The sequence below is a fragment of the Bubalus bubalis genome, chromosome 2 (assembly GCF_019923935.1).
Source record: "Bubalus bubalis isolate 160015118507 breed Murrah chromosome 2, NDDB_SH_1, whole genome shotgun sequence".
Taxonomy (NCBI): Eukaryota; Metazoa; Chordata; class Mammalia; order Artiodactyla; family Bovidae; genus Bubalus; species Bubalus bubalis.
Window position 1 is genome coordinate 181,681,594 of NC_059158.1, and position 14,852 is coordinate 181,696,445.

The 14,852-nt window shown below is 46.2% G+C and overlaps 1 protein-coding gene across 1 annotated transcript; it reads left to right on the plus strand.

Moving 5' to 3' along the window:
* Positions 1 to 3,031: 3,031 nt before the first annotated feature.
* On the plus strand, positions 3,032 to 4,448 carry HTR1D (5-hydroxytryptamine receptor 1D). Its single transcript, XM_044938130.1, has one exon. It carries the CDS (start codon positions 3,315 to 3,317, stop codon positions 4,446 to 4,448), a length of 1,134 nt encoding a protein of 377 aa, XP_044794065.1. The 5' UTR covers positions 3,032 to 3,314.
* The last annotated feature ends 10,404 nt before the right edge of the window (positions 4,449 to 14,852 follow it).

The window sequence follows — 14,852 nt, forward strand, 5'->3', positions numbered from 1 at the left end:
CTCACCCAGACCGTCTGGAGGGAAGAAAATTCTGAACAGTCCAACCTGACTTCACATTTTCCCTGTGAATCAAAGGAGAGCTTCAGCCAGAGGCCTTTGGGGGTGGAGGATGGGGTAAGGAGGTGGGTGGGGTAGGGTGAAGGAATCACCATTTTCCTGTATCTCCAGGAGATCCCAAACCAGCTTCATGCCTAGAAGCAAACATGCCAGAAGGCTTTTCTTCCTGGACTGAGGCAGTGTGGAGAGGAGTGGAAATGTCAGAGCTGACCCTGGACCCGGTTTTTCCACTTCCACCTGGTCACCTTGGGGCAGGTGACATCACCTTTCTGAGTGCTGATTGGTTCATTTGTCAGTTGGGGGCCATAGGTGGAGTGGGTCCCACCCTGGAACATACCAAGAGCTCCATCAAAGTTGTGATGATAATATTCCTCAAATTCAGGGAATGTTTCAGAACAGGTAGCTTAAGAAGGGTTTTCTTAACTCAGGCTGTTTTCCCTCCTCTAGGCAGATTTTTTTTTTTAAAGACAAAGCACGCTTTTGGGGCATGAGAGGGAAACTACCATTTTGCACGTTTAGCTTCTTAATGATTTAAAATCAATCAATAGGGACTTCCCTGGTGGTTCAACCGTTAAGAATCCGCCTTCCAGTGCAAGGAATGTGGGTTCGATCCTGGTCCAGGAACTCAGATCCCACATGTCACGAGGAATAACTAAGCCTGCATACAGCTACTATGTGCATGGGCCACATCAAGAGAATTCTTGCACTGCAACAAAAGATCCCACGTGACACAACAAAGACCCTGTGTCCCACAACAAAGACCCAACACAGCCAAATTAATTAATTAAATCAAAAATAAAGCCAATCAACAGCCGTAGACTGAACTTTTCCAACAAAGCCCTGGGCTGAGCAGAAGGAAGGAAGTAGGATGACAATGATTCTTGGCATCTCTCGGGCTTTTAGTGGGTTTCAAAGGCTGACCTTGCCAGGAGCAATGAAAGCCCCGAAGCAGTTCTGGTTGGCAGGTGGGTTGGCTCCTGTTTTGGGAAAGAAATCTGAGACGTTAGGATTTGCCCAAGGTCATACAGGAAGGCTGGGGTAGAACAAGGATTAGAGCCTAGACTGCCCCAGTCCAAGCGAAACTCTTACCCCGTGCCCTGCTGCCCCCCACCCCCACCCCCCACGCCTAGAGCCTGATCCTCTACTCTCTGCACTCCAGCCTGCAGGCCTTTACTGTTATCTTTCCAGCTACCAGGAATGCCATCCCTCTCGACTTTGACTACTGAGACCCTTCTCCTTAATGTAGGCAACCAATGAAACAATATGCAGTCCTTAATAATGAAATTGTGGAGACTTCTCTGGTGGTTCAGTTGTTAAGAATCTGTCTTGCAAAACGCAGGAGACTCGGATTTCGAACCCTGGTAGGGGAAATAAGATCCCACCAGCTGCTCAGTGCCGCCAGTAAAGAAAGTGATATCACATTTTTTAGAAAAGCATGTATGTATAATATATATTCTGCCTTGCCAGCTCCATCCCAGGGTCCTTGACACTACATGTCTGCCTCCCTTCCTGGGCTGTGAATGCTCTCAGGGCAAGACCTGATTGCTAAGTTGAGCTGGAAGAGATAATGATAAATGAATCATAGGGATTCCTGGTGGAGTTGTAGCACTCCACACAAGACGGGGGGAGATGCAGTAAGGTTATTGATGGGGCTAAGGGGTCTTAGCATTCTTCTTGCCGACCCCATACACCCAGGGGCTTCCTGCCAGACCCTGTGGACTTCAGATACCAGGACTTGCCCGTGTCCCAAATACTGAAACCCAGATTCAAGTCCACAGACACAAAGAAAAGAAAATGATTCTTCAAGATTGTTTTGTGACTTAATTTCCAATTCTCATTTGCAAAGCCAATTTTATTTTTGTATTTCAACTTTCACCATGAAAAAAAGCACAGGATTTTTATTTTTGCACTTAATTTTTTTTTTTTTTTGGCCACATGGCTCGTGGAATCTTAGTTCCCCAACCAAGGATCAAACCCGGGCCCACAGTCATGAAAGTGAGGAGTCTTTACCACTGGACCACCAGGGAGTTCCCTGCAGTTCACTTTCTTTGCTTAACGAAAAGGTGTTGTTTGCACGTTTGATTTTAAGAGTCATACATGCCCACTCTAGGAAATTTGGAAAACTCGTATGATAGGAAAAAGGTCACCACCCCCTCCCCAATTCCTAGAGAAGTACATGGTAACGATTTGGTATGTTTCCCAGTGGCCCGTGTGTGTGTACAGTTATTTTTGTTGAGGTTCCATTGTTGCTGAATAAATAGGATGATTTCTGATTCACAATGCACAGAGCTAGTTTCATGTACCTGTAAGAAACCTGTGGTACGTCCAACAGCTGTGATACTGTGCCCCCTCTGAGAACTGTGGGGGTGGGGCTCCTTGCCCGCCCCTGTCTTCTCCAGACCTGTGTGGAAATGCCGGTTTGGCTGCACGACTGCCAGCGCTAAGCAGTATCCTTTTAATCTTATAGTTAATCTCAAACGTCTAAATTGTCCTTCTAGAACCTAACTCTACTTTTTGTCTTTCCTTAACCCCCAGAACTTCTGAACACGTGGCCTTCGGGATGAACCCACAGTGATCTCTTTGTTTTGCCTTCTCCCAGCTTAGGCATTCTTCGAGTCTTGGTAACTGGAATGTTTTGTCTGTCTGTTCAGGCTCCAGACGTTTAGTGGGACAGGGACCAAAGTTAACTACCTCATGACACATGCAGACGAACCTGGGAAAACTGTGAGCTGTTGACTGTGCTGTCTCTCTGAATCAGCTGGCACTTCTTCTTGTCTCTGGTTAAAAAAAAAAAAAAAAAAATCCCCAGGGGTGACCTGAAATCCAGAATCTTCTCAGAATAGAATGGAGGAAATTCTTAAGTTCTCATTAAACACATTTATCTCTCAAGCTTTGGAAGGAGCCAGAATGCCAAAAGCAAGAATTCCAGAGCGTTGCAGAGACTGTTTTGATATCCTGGTAAATGTCTAACAAATCCAGCATGTGTCCTCAACGCCTGATCAGTTGCTGGGCAAAGTTCCAGAACAGTGAGACCTCTTGGGATTCATCTGATTTAGGAAAGACCTTTAACTACCAGGTGGAAGTCACCTCAGTGTTCTTTTCAACGGTGGAGTTTTGAGGGCTTTTCGCTGGGTTCTGTTCTGACGGCTGCCTCCCACCAGCGTGAAACAGAAGGATGACCTTATTCTGTGAGCAGGACAACTGTGAAAGAAGGAGCTGTGTATGTGAAAGTCTGTGGAAAGAAAGAGCCACCTAGAATGTTCCCCCCAAACCAGTCAGTAGAAGGTCTTCTGCAGGGGGCTCCCAACAGATCCCTGAATGCCACAGAAACTCCAGGGGCTTGGGACCCAGGGACCCTCCAAGCCCTCAAGATTGCTCTTGCCGTGGTCCTTTCCATCATCACCCTGGCCACAGTCCTTTCCAATGCCTTTGTGCTTACCACCATCTTCCTGACCAGGAAGCTCCACACCCCAGCCAACTGTCTCATTGGCTCCCTGGCCATGACGGACCTCTTAGTTTCCATCTTGGTCATGCCCATCAGCATCGCCTATACCACCACCCACACCTGGAGCTTCGGCCAACTCCTGTGTGACATCTGGCTGTCTTCTGACATCACATGCTGCACGGCCTCCATCCTGCATCTCTGTGTCATTGCTCTGGACAGGTACTGGGCCATCACGGATGCCCTGGAGTACAGCAAACGCCGGACTGTGGGCCACGCGGCCGCCATGATCGCCGTGGTCTGGGCCATCTCGGTCTGCATCTCCATTCCACCCCTCTTTTGGCGGCAGGCCAGAACTCACGAAGAGATGTCGGACTGCCTGGTGAACACGTCTCAGATCTCCTACACCATCTACTCCACCTGTGGGGCCTTCTACATCCCGTCCGTGTTGCTCATCATCCTCTATGGCCGTATCTACATGGCCGCCAGAAACCGCATCCTGAACCCGCCGTCCCTCTATGGGAAGCGCTTCACCACTGCGCACCTCATAACAGGCTCTGCAGGGTCCTCGCTGTGCTCGCTCAACCCCAGCCTTCACGAGGGGCATTCTCATTCCGCCGGCTCCCCTCTCTTTTTTAACCACGTGAAAATCAAGCTTGCCAATAGTGTCCTGGAACGCAAGAAGATTTCTGCTGCCCGAGAAAGGAAAGCCACAAAAACCCTGGGGATCATTCTGGGGGCCTTTATCGTCTGCTGGCTGCCCTTCTTTGTAGCATCTCTGGTCCTTCCCATCTGCAGAGACTCCTGCTGGATCCACCCAGCACTTTTTGACTTTTTCACTTGGCTAGGCTATCTGAACTCCCTCATCAATCCAATAATCTATACTGTGTTTAACGAAGAGTTTCGGCAAGCGTTTCAGAAAGTTGTCCGTTTCAGGAAAACCTCTTAGTCTTATTTGATGGTGACTCTTGATATCTTTTATGTCCTGAAAACCAACTGGAAATTGTCTTTTTTATTTTTCCTGAGAGTTGGGTTGGTTCCGCTATCTTGGGGTTTGGTCCAGTTGATAGAATTGTCCAGTGTTCTTTTTTGCTGTTGTCTTGACTTCTGAGCCACCAAAAGCTGGGCAGCTGTGTGAAAGGGGGCAAGACTTTACTTAGTGTAATATTTTCATGGTTCATCTGTGTTGGAAAGAATGTGACCTACAGGTTTCCCCATTGATGCTATGTGGGCAGAAAGCTGGCTGACTCTGTAGAAAGACCCCAAGTTCAAAACGGGAGGCTTTCTGGTCTACTTAAGTTTTGCGTGGAGCTCTAAATCGCAAGAGTCAGACATGACTTAGCAACTAAACCACCACCACCACTTAAGAGAGTCCGTGAGATGAATGACCTGAGTTGAAACAGAATTGGAGTTGGATGGAGGGTTTCCATTCCATGCAGTGCCTTAGTTGGAAAATAACACCCAAGTATTTCTTCCACTGAGTCCTTCTTAGATTGAATCTCCCTTAGTTGTTCATGAGGAAGGAGTCAGCATTTGAAGTGCCAATGATATAGAGTGATGGATACAGAGTGACAGAGAGAGATTCAGAAGCCAGGGGCAGGGGAGTGGATGGCTGGGACCAGATCAGCTACCCATCCTCCTCCTGCACCATCTGAATGTTCTGAAGTGAAAACCCACAATTTACCCCCACTGAAGCAGACTGACAGAATTTGCACCTACCAGGCTTTCAATGGAACACCATTCTGAACTTTTTTCCTGAATTATTTTTTTACATCCCATTCTCATTAGAGATCTTAAGGTGTTGAGTCTTGTCAAATAAAAAGCATGAGACATCATTATCAGTAAAGTCTTTGAGTAGTTTTTACTCCCTCCCTGGATGTAGGGACTTTTCAATTCAATTTAATCTCTAGCATTTACTGAGCACCTACCACACGCTGGTCCCTGTGCCAGAATCCTGGTATTTATTGTTTGATTGGAGTCTGATAATAACGGTGCATGCTAAGTCACTTCAGTTGTGACCGACTCTGTGAGACCCTATGGACTGTAGCCCACAAGGCCCCTCTGTCCAAGGGATTCTCCAGGCAAGAATACTGGAGTGGGTTGCCATGCCCTCCTCCAGGGTATCTTCCCAACCCAGGGATCGAACCCCCATCTCTTTACATCTCCTGCATTGTAGGTGGATTCTTTATCACTAGCACCACCTGGGAAGTCCCATAACAATGGAAGTCAATATAACGTGATGATTAGAGCTGACGACCTGATGCCTCAGTTCAAATCCAAGTACTACCAATTTCTACCTGGATGAATGACCTTGGACAAGTTTCTTAATCTCTTTTTACCTCATGTTCCTCAAATGTAAAATGAGGAAAATAATGGTGGTTATTGTATATTTTAACACAGTGGTTGGCACAAGAGCTCTTATCATTTCAGAGATGCAGAAACTCACCTGCCCAAGATTAAGCAACATAAAAATAATAGCTACTATGTACTGAGTGCCTGCAATGCTCCTCACATACAATTTCTGTCTTGCTTTCCATCCTCGTTTTACAGATGCAACAAAGAAACTTGCCTATGATTAGGGAAGGTTTCATAAGAAGGTGACACATGAGCTGATGAACTTTCAGGGAATGGGAAACTGAGAAAGGGGAGGTATGACAAAGCTTCAGGGGAAGTTGGTTCAGAGCAAAAGGGAGGTAGGGAAGGTCACGCCAGATGGAGAAAAGAGCAAGGACAGAGCCTAGGAGGCCTGTAAGGCTCCTTGGGATCTCTGGGAACATGGAGGAGAGTCAGGAATATGGAATATCAGAAAGGGAGAGATAAGCAGGGAGGCCAAGATTGGTGTAGGGGGAGCACCCAAGGGAGTCTTGTGCTGACCTTTAAGTTTCTGCTTGGCATCTCACAGTGTGTTTGCTGACCATTTGCATCAGAATCTCCCAGGGAGATTCTGTCAACCCTGAATTTCTGGTTCCCAACTCAGACCCACTACATCAGAATCTCTGGCAGTTAAACTCAGGAATTGGGCTTTAAATAAACCTCTCTTCACTTCTTGCATCAGGTGAATTCTATCCACTAGGTTGTTTCCAATTTTCTAAAGTTTCCAAAATGATTGCATCCTTGTCTAGGTCACCCCGTGGGAGTGCTCCCTGAGCCCAGAGACACGTCTCTGCACATTCACTCCTCTCCTCTGCTCCCTCATGCCCTTCCTGACTTTCCTTTAAGGCTGTACTCTTCCTCACCAGCTCTGTGTCATCTAGGGCCATCTTTCTGATCCGGGAAAGATTAGGAAACCAAAGACTGGACAGGGATCTGTGTACACACAGTATGTGTCAGTGGTTAAGGGCACAGGCTGTGAGGTCAGAAATACCTGCAGTTGGAGCCCAGTTCTGCCATTTATCAGCTCTGTGACCTGGGGGCAAGTCCCTAATGTCTCCATGCTCCTGTTTCTTCATTGGTTAATGGAGTTGTCCGTATCTAAGTCATAAGATCTCTGTGAAGATTAGATGAGGCAGTGATTTGCAAAATGCTTCTCACACTGAGCACTGTGCCTGACACTAAGTGCTCAGTGAAATGCTACCTGTTACTATTTGAGAACTCTGAGCCAGTTCCAAAAGAGGCTCAGCCTTCTTCAACTGTCTAGGACAAAAGTTTTTATTTATTTCAGTTCAGTTCAGTCACTCAGTCATCTCTGACTCTTTGTGACCCCATGAACTGCAGCACGCCAGGCCTCCCTGTCCATCACTGACTCCCAGAGTCCACCCAAACCCATGTCCATCGAGTCGGTGATGCCATCCAACCATCTCATCCTCTGTCGTCCCGTTCTCCTCCTGCCCTCAATCCCTCCCAGCATCAGGGTCTTTTCCAATGAGTCAGCTGGTCCCATCAGGTGGCCAAAGTATTGGAGTTTCAGCCTCAACATCAGTCCTTACAATGAGCACCCAGGACTGATCTCTTTTAGGATGGACTGGTTGGATCTCCTTACAGTCCAAGGGACTCTCAAGAGTCTTCTCCAACACCACAGTTCAAAAGCAACAATTCTTCAGCGCTCAGCTTTCTTCATAGTCCAACTCTCACATCCATACAGGACCACTGGAAAAACCATAGCCTTGATTAGATGGACCTTTGTTGGCAAAGTAATGTCTCTGCTTTATAATATGCTATCTAGGTTGGTCATAACTTTTCTTCCAAGGAGCAAATGTCTTTTAATTTCATGGCTGCAGTCACCATCTACAGTGATTTTGGAGCCCAGAAAAATAAAGTCAGCCACTGTTTCCATTGTTTCGCTATCTATTTGCCATGAAGTGATGGACCAGATGCCATGATCTTAGTTTTCTGAATGTTGAGCTTTAAGCCAAATTTTTCACTCTCCTCTTTCACTTTCATCAAGAGGCTTTTTAGTTCTTCTTCACTTTCTGCCATAAGTGTGGTGTCATCTGATATCTGATATTGATATTTCTCCCGGCAATCTTGATTCCAGCTTGTGTTTCTTCCAGCCCAGCGTTTCTCATGATGTACTCTGCATATAAGTTAAATAAGCAGGGTGACAATATACAGCCTTGACGTACTCCTTTCCCTATTTGGAACCAGTCTGTTGTTCCATGTCCAGTTCTAACTGTTGCTTCCTGACCTGCATACAGATTTCTCAGGAGGCAGGTCAGGTGGTCTGGTATTCCCATCTCTTTCAGAATTTTCCACAGTTTATTGTGATCCACACAGTCAAAGGCTTTGGCATTAGGCTGCACCATACGGGATCTTAGTTCTCTGACCAGAAATCCAACCTGTTCCCCCTGTAGTGGAAGTCCATTCTTAACCACCGGACCACCAGGGAATTCTGGTAAACCTTTTAAAAACAGCTTTATTGAGATATAATTCATATACCACATAACTCATTCATTTAAAGTGTACAATTCCAGGCCTTATAGTATTTTCACAGAGTTATGGAACTATGACACATTCAGCTTTCATCACCCCAAAAAGAAGCCCTTCACCCTTTAGTCATTACTGCCCAGTCTCTCTAGTCCTAAGCAATCCGTAGTTTGTTTTTGCTATAGATGGACTCTTCTGGATATTTCATAAATGGAATCATACACTATGTCACTTTGTGACTGGCTGCTTTTACTTAGCATAATCTTTTCACATTTGCCCATGTTATAGCATATATCACTATTACATTTCTCTTTATCGTTAGATAATATCACATTGTATAGCTAAACTACTTTTTATTTATTCACTTATTCATCATTGTCTACTATGAATAACGCTGCTCTGAAATTTATGGTACAAGTTTCTGTGTGGACATGTACTTTCATTTCTCTTAAGCATATAGCGAGGAGTCGAGCTGCTGGGTCATATGGTTCCTCTGTGTCTCCCCTTTGAGGGACTGCCAGACTGTTTTCACAGTGGCTGCACCACTTTACATTCTCTTCAGCAGTGTGTGAGAGTTCCAGTTTGTTCACATCCTCATCTGTACTTGTCACCGAGTGTCTTTTATGATAGCCATTCTAGTGGGTGTGAAATGCTATCTCCTTGTGATGGCTAACTTTAAGAGCTGATAGTAAATATTTTCAGCTTCACAGGTCATATAACCTCTGTTGTAATTATTCCACTCTGCCACCGTAGCATGAAAACAGTCATAAACAATACATAAATTGATAAGCTTGGTTGTATTCCAATAAAATGTTATTTACTAAAATAGGTAAGAAGACCTCTGATCCAGAAAAGCAGGCACCCCTTTCCTTCATCTACCTAACCATCTCTACCCCCTTCTCTGGTTTTCTCTATTTTATTTATTACTGATGATGATACATATTAGTTCTTGCCTATTGTCTGTCTGCCATCTCTAGAATGTCAGCTTCATAAGGGTGAGGGTCTGTCTTTATGTATCATAATTTGATCTCCAACACACTGCAGTGCCTGGACGTAGTAGGTATTCAATAAACATTTGTTTGTTTGAATGAATGAAATGTCGTTTCCAGGTTTACAAATGACTTATTCTCAAAGTCTTTGTCTTTAAAGTTTTAAGAGATGGTGACTGGTTCCTGTGGCCGGAACCTCACAAATCATGAGCTTTGGTGTCAGGTAAACGTCAGTCAGACTCAGGGTGGTTCTGTCCTGAGTGTAGCTAAGGTAAGAGGCGAGGGAGGAGGCTAGGTGACCCAAGTATCCCACTGGAGCTGGAGCGGGGGCTGACCCCTTAGCCTGCACTCAGCCCAGCCCCTCTGTCCTGCTCAGATGTCCCCTCCTCCAGTCTCTACCCAGGGACAGTCAAAGGAAAGTCCAGCTTAGGAGAAAAATCAACTGTTTTCTGGGTTTGTTAGTATTACCTGAAAGTTGCCCATTTAGAAATCATGCCTGGAGAATTGCACACTAATTAGGTCAGATTAAAAATAAACTTGTTTTCCATGACCGCAGAGGAAGCCTGTATTTGGGAGCCTTTCTTGTCTCCCCTCCCCCAACATCCTTGTCATGCTCCTAATTCTTGCACACTTAGTTACAAACACACACACACAGCATGGCGGCGATGATGCCGGGGAGAGCAGAGCCTAGTCTAGGACAGGAATTTGCTGGTTTCTGATGCACACAAGTGTGGCAGACACTGCAGATGCCCATCTAGCAGCCAATCCTATTTCCTTGCTCATAGAACCTCACAGCAGGTCAACTGGCAACATGCCATTGCCCCCAGGAAGTAAATCCTGATTGGTTTAAACCAGTTGGAATACGTCCATTGTCTCTACTAGTGATTGGTCAAGGGATGGACATTGACCCAGTTCTGGCCAATGGGATATAAGTAGGGACACCCAACTGGTCAGATCTGCCAGGGAGGAGGGGGTTCCCAGGATCTGTGAATTTAGGTAAAAAATGGAAAAGTGCCTGGCAAACTGGGACAAACTGATTATGCAAGGTGTAAGGAGAAACTAACACAAGGCTGTAAATCAACTCTACCTCAATTTTTAAAATTAATAAATAAATAGACTTAAGGGGAAGTTGTTAGTGGCTTTGGGAAAGATCCTCCTTACAGGAAAAGAGAGACATGCAAGGGAAAAAGGTTCTTCCTGCTTGAATGCTGTCTGGTGAGGATGGGAAGCTTAGGCAGTCATCCTGTGATCCTGCAGGAAAACACTGCGGATGCCCTGAAGATGGCACAGGAGAAAGAGCAACATCCTTGACTGAATCACTGAGGTACCAAAGCATCCCTGGGACCACCTGTCTCAGATTACTTGTTAAGTGAGTAGTAACAATCCTGTAACAGTAACACTGTTCGCTGGATTTTTCTGTGACTTGCTTCTGATTGCATCCAGACAGACACCAGGAGGACATACCTCTTTCTTGCTATCTGGTCCTCCCAGAAGTTGGATGGCAGCAAGGTTGGGCAGCATGAGGCACTCTCAGGTTGGCACAGGGTTGATGTCTTGAGCAAGGATCTGGGGATAGCCAGAGGATGTTTGTCAGTGTGAGCCAGTCTGTGGGGGTAAACAGCTAATGTTCACTGGCTGCTTTGAGAGGCGACCCAGGGATTTCCAGTGCATCACGAGTACTCTCTGAGGTCCACGGGCTCAGAGAGGATGACTCATCTGAGGTCACATTCACATGAACTGGTTTGAATCTATGTCTGTCCCATCCAAAGTGCATACTCTTTTCTTTCTCTTCACAACACTGTCTTGGTTACATCTCCAAGAAGGGATACCTCCTAGAACATTCTTGGTGACAGGGAGATCAGTGCCCATGAGACACCCAGGCCATCTTGGTCAGCACTGACTGTTCTTCCCTCTGGCCCAAATATGATTTCTGGTAACTTCCATTTGCCTGTGCCTTTAAAAAAATTTTTTTTTAATTTATATATTTTTGGTTGTGCTGGGTTTTCGTTGCTGCTCGAGCAGTTTCTTCTAGTTTTGGTGATGGGGGCTACTTTCTAGTTGAGGCCCATGGGTGTCTCATTGAAGTATTGTCTCTTGTTTCAAGCTCTAAGGTGTTCGGGCTTCAGTAGTTATGGCACATGGGTTCAGTAGTTTTGGCTCCCAGGCTCTAGAGCAAGAGCTCAACAGTTGTTGGACATGGGCTTGGTTGCTCCACAGCATGTGGGATCTTCCTGGACCAGGGATCGAACCCATGTCCCTTGCATTGGCAGTCGGATTCTTTCCCACTGAGCCACCAGGGAAGCCCTTCTGTCCCTATCTTGACTTTCTGAAACCTGGAGGCCAGAGATGTGTCTCCTCAGGCCGATCAGCCTCATATCTCATCATGACTTCACCCAGGAAGGAATTGAAGTTTGACTGCTAGTCAAACTAAAAGTCCCAAGTCTTTTTTTTTTTGATATTTATGTACCTGACTGTGCCGAGTCTTAGTTGTGGCATGCACAAGGGCTCTCTCTAGCTGTGCACATGGGCTCCATAGTGCGGTCTCAGCAGCCATGGTGCCCAGGCTCGGTTGCCCTGTGGCACACGGAATCTTAGTTCCTGGACCAGGAATTTAATCTGTGTGCTCTACATTGCAAGGTGGATTCTGAACCACTGGCTCACCAGGGAAGTTCCTGAAAGTGCCAAGTGTCACACACACCTAGAGTTTTTCACCTGCCTGCACCCTCCCACCCCGACCCCTGACTCTATCTCTGCATAATAGAGCCCAAGGGGAGGACTTTTCACTGATCCGTGTTACATTTCTTCTTGTAGATTCCTACACACTGTTCTGAAGATTAAGTGGGTTTTGAATCCTGATTATTTCAGCCTCTATTTGCTCTCTCTCCCAGCTTTGTGTGATCCTTGTAGTAAATGCATCCCAAATATTAACAAACCGTTATATCTACTGGGGACAGGGTCAAGGCCCTTGGACGACCTTCTTCAGGCTAGGATAGCTAAACATAAGAAGGATAACTCTTCTGGCAAAGGTATTGATACGACCCCTCCTCTTTCAGAATTCTCCAGAGAAATGTAACAAATAGAGCATGCATTTATATAAGAGGAGATTTATTTCAAGGAATCGACTTATGTAATTGTGGAGGCCTGATGAATCCAAAATCTGATGCAGAGGCCAACAGCCTGGAGATTCAGACAAAAGAGTTCCACCTTGGGGACTTCCCAGATGGTCCAGTGGCTAAGACTCTGTGCTCCCAATGCAGGGGGCCCAGGTTCAGTCCCTGGTCAGGGAACCAGATCCCACATGCTTCAGCTGAAAGATCTCATGTGCTGCAATGAAAATAGAATTTCCTGTGGGCCACAACTAAACCAGTGCAGCCAACTAAGTAAATAAATAAACACTTTTTCTTTAGAAAGTTCCACCTTGAGTTTAAAGGCTGTCTGCTGTAGAAGAGCCAACGTTGCTGATGAAGTCCAAAGGCCATCTTCTTGGGAAGTCGCTCTTGCTTTTGTTTTATTTGGGCTTTCAACTGATTGGATAAGGCCCACCCACATTATGGAGGGCAATCTGCTTTACTCAAAGTCCACTGGCTTAGACGTCCATCTCATCTAAAAAGAGCCTCACAGAAACATCCAGAGCAATATTTGACTGAATACCTGGGCACTGTGGTCCTGACAAGCTGACATGTAGAGTTAACCACCACCTGCCTTGCTTCCACAGCCAGGCTCCCTGACAGCAGTCACTCTGACCTCTGTTCTCTCACCAGACCTTGAGCCCCACAGGGCCTCTAACTGATCTTTGCACTTTCAGTACCTGGCACACGGCCAGTGCTCAGCTGATGATAACAATAGCTAGCATTTATTGAGCTCTTACTGTGTACCCAGGTACAGCCCTAAGTGTTTTATGAGCTTTAACTCATTTAACCCGCATGCAGATGGTCCTTTTATTATCCTCTGGATGAAACACCAGAAGTCCCGAGAGGTTAGATAATTTGCCCAGTGTCACACTGCTCGTTAGTGCCAACTGAAGTGCATGTGTGCTCAGGCGTGTCCGACTCTTTGTGACCCCGTGGGCTATAGCCCACCAGGCTCCTCTGTCCATGGAATTTTCCAGGCAAGAATACTGGAGTGAGTTGCCGTTTCCTACTCTAGGGGATCTTCCCAACCCAGGGATCGAACCCACATCTCTTGTATCTCCTGCACTGGCAGGCAGATTCTTTACCAACAGCATCACCTGGGAAGCTAGTTAGTGGTGGAGCCTGAATTCTAGCTCTATAGTTATAACTTAGAGTTCACACTCAACCCCAGTGCATGTGTCCAGGGCCAAAATGGCATGTGGTTGTGAGGGGAAGCACAGGCTTGAGAATCACACAGATGGGGCTACATAAGCCAGCTCTTCCATGTACTTCTTTAATATCTATAGCATATTCAAAAGCAGAGACATTACTTTGCCAACAAAGGTTCGTCTAGTCAAGGCTATGGTTTTTCCTGTGGTCATGTATGGATGTGAGAGTTGGACTGTGAAGAAGGCTGAGCGCCGAAGAATTGATGCTTTTGAACTGTGGTGTTGGAGAAGACTCTTGAGAGTCCCTTGGACTGCAAGGAGATCCAACCAGTCCATTCTGAAGGAGATCAGCCCTGGGATTTCTTTGGAAGGAATGATGCTAAAGCTGAAACTCCAGTACTTTGGCCACCTCATGCGAAGAGTTGATTCATTGGAAAAGACCCTGATGCTGGGAGGGATTGGGGTCAGGAGGAGAAGGGGACGACAGAGGATAGATGGCTGGATGGCATCACTGACTCGAAGGACGTGAGTCTCAGTGAACTCCGGGAGTTGGTGATGGACAGGGAGGCCTGGCGTGCTGCGATTCATGGGGTCGCAAAGAGTCGGACACGACTGAGCGACTGATCTGATCTGATCTGTACCTCAATTTGCTCTTCTGTATAACACAGATAACAATAATGCTGGCCTCATAGGGTGGTTGAGACCTGACATGGTGTCCAGGACTGTGGCATTCAAAACCAGGCAGACTATTGGGACTTCCCTGGCGGCCCAGTGGCTAAAACTCTCCCAATGCAGGCGGATCGGGTTCCATCCTTCATCAGGAAACTAACCCATATTCCTCAATAAAGAGTTTGTATGCCGTAACTAAAGATTACACATGCCACAACTTAAAAGATTCTGCACTTTGCAACTAAGACCCCGCACAGCCAAATAAATAAACATGTAAAACAAAACAGCAGCAGGGAGAACACTGAATGAGGCTGGGCCATGGTTTACTCATGAGGAATTTTTGTTGAGCACCTGCTATGTTCCAGATGCTTTACATACATTTTCGTATTTAATCTTCACCTCAGCTCTGGGAGGAGTCTGTGTCTTTATCCCCCTTCTTACAGATGAGGAAATGGAGTTCAGAGCACTCGTGAGTCACATACCAGGCTGGGATTTATCCCGTTGTCCTGAGATATTACAAAGCCAATGCTCTTCCCCAGCGTCCCCTGCATTC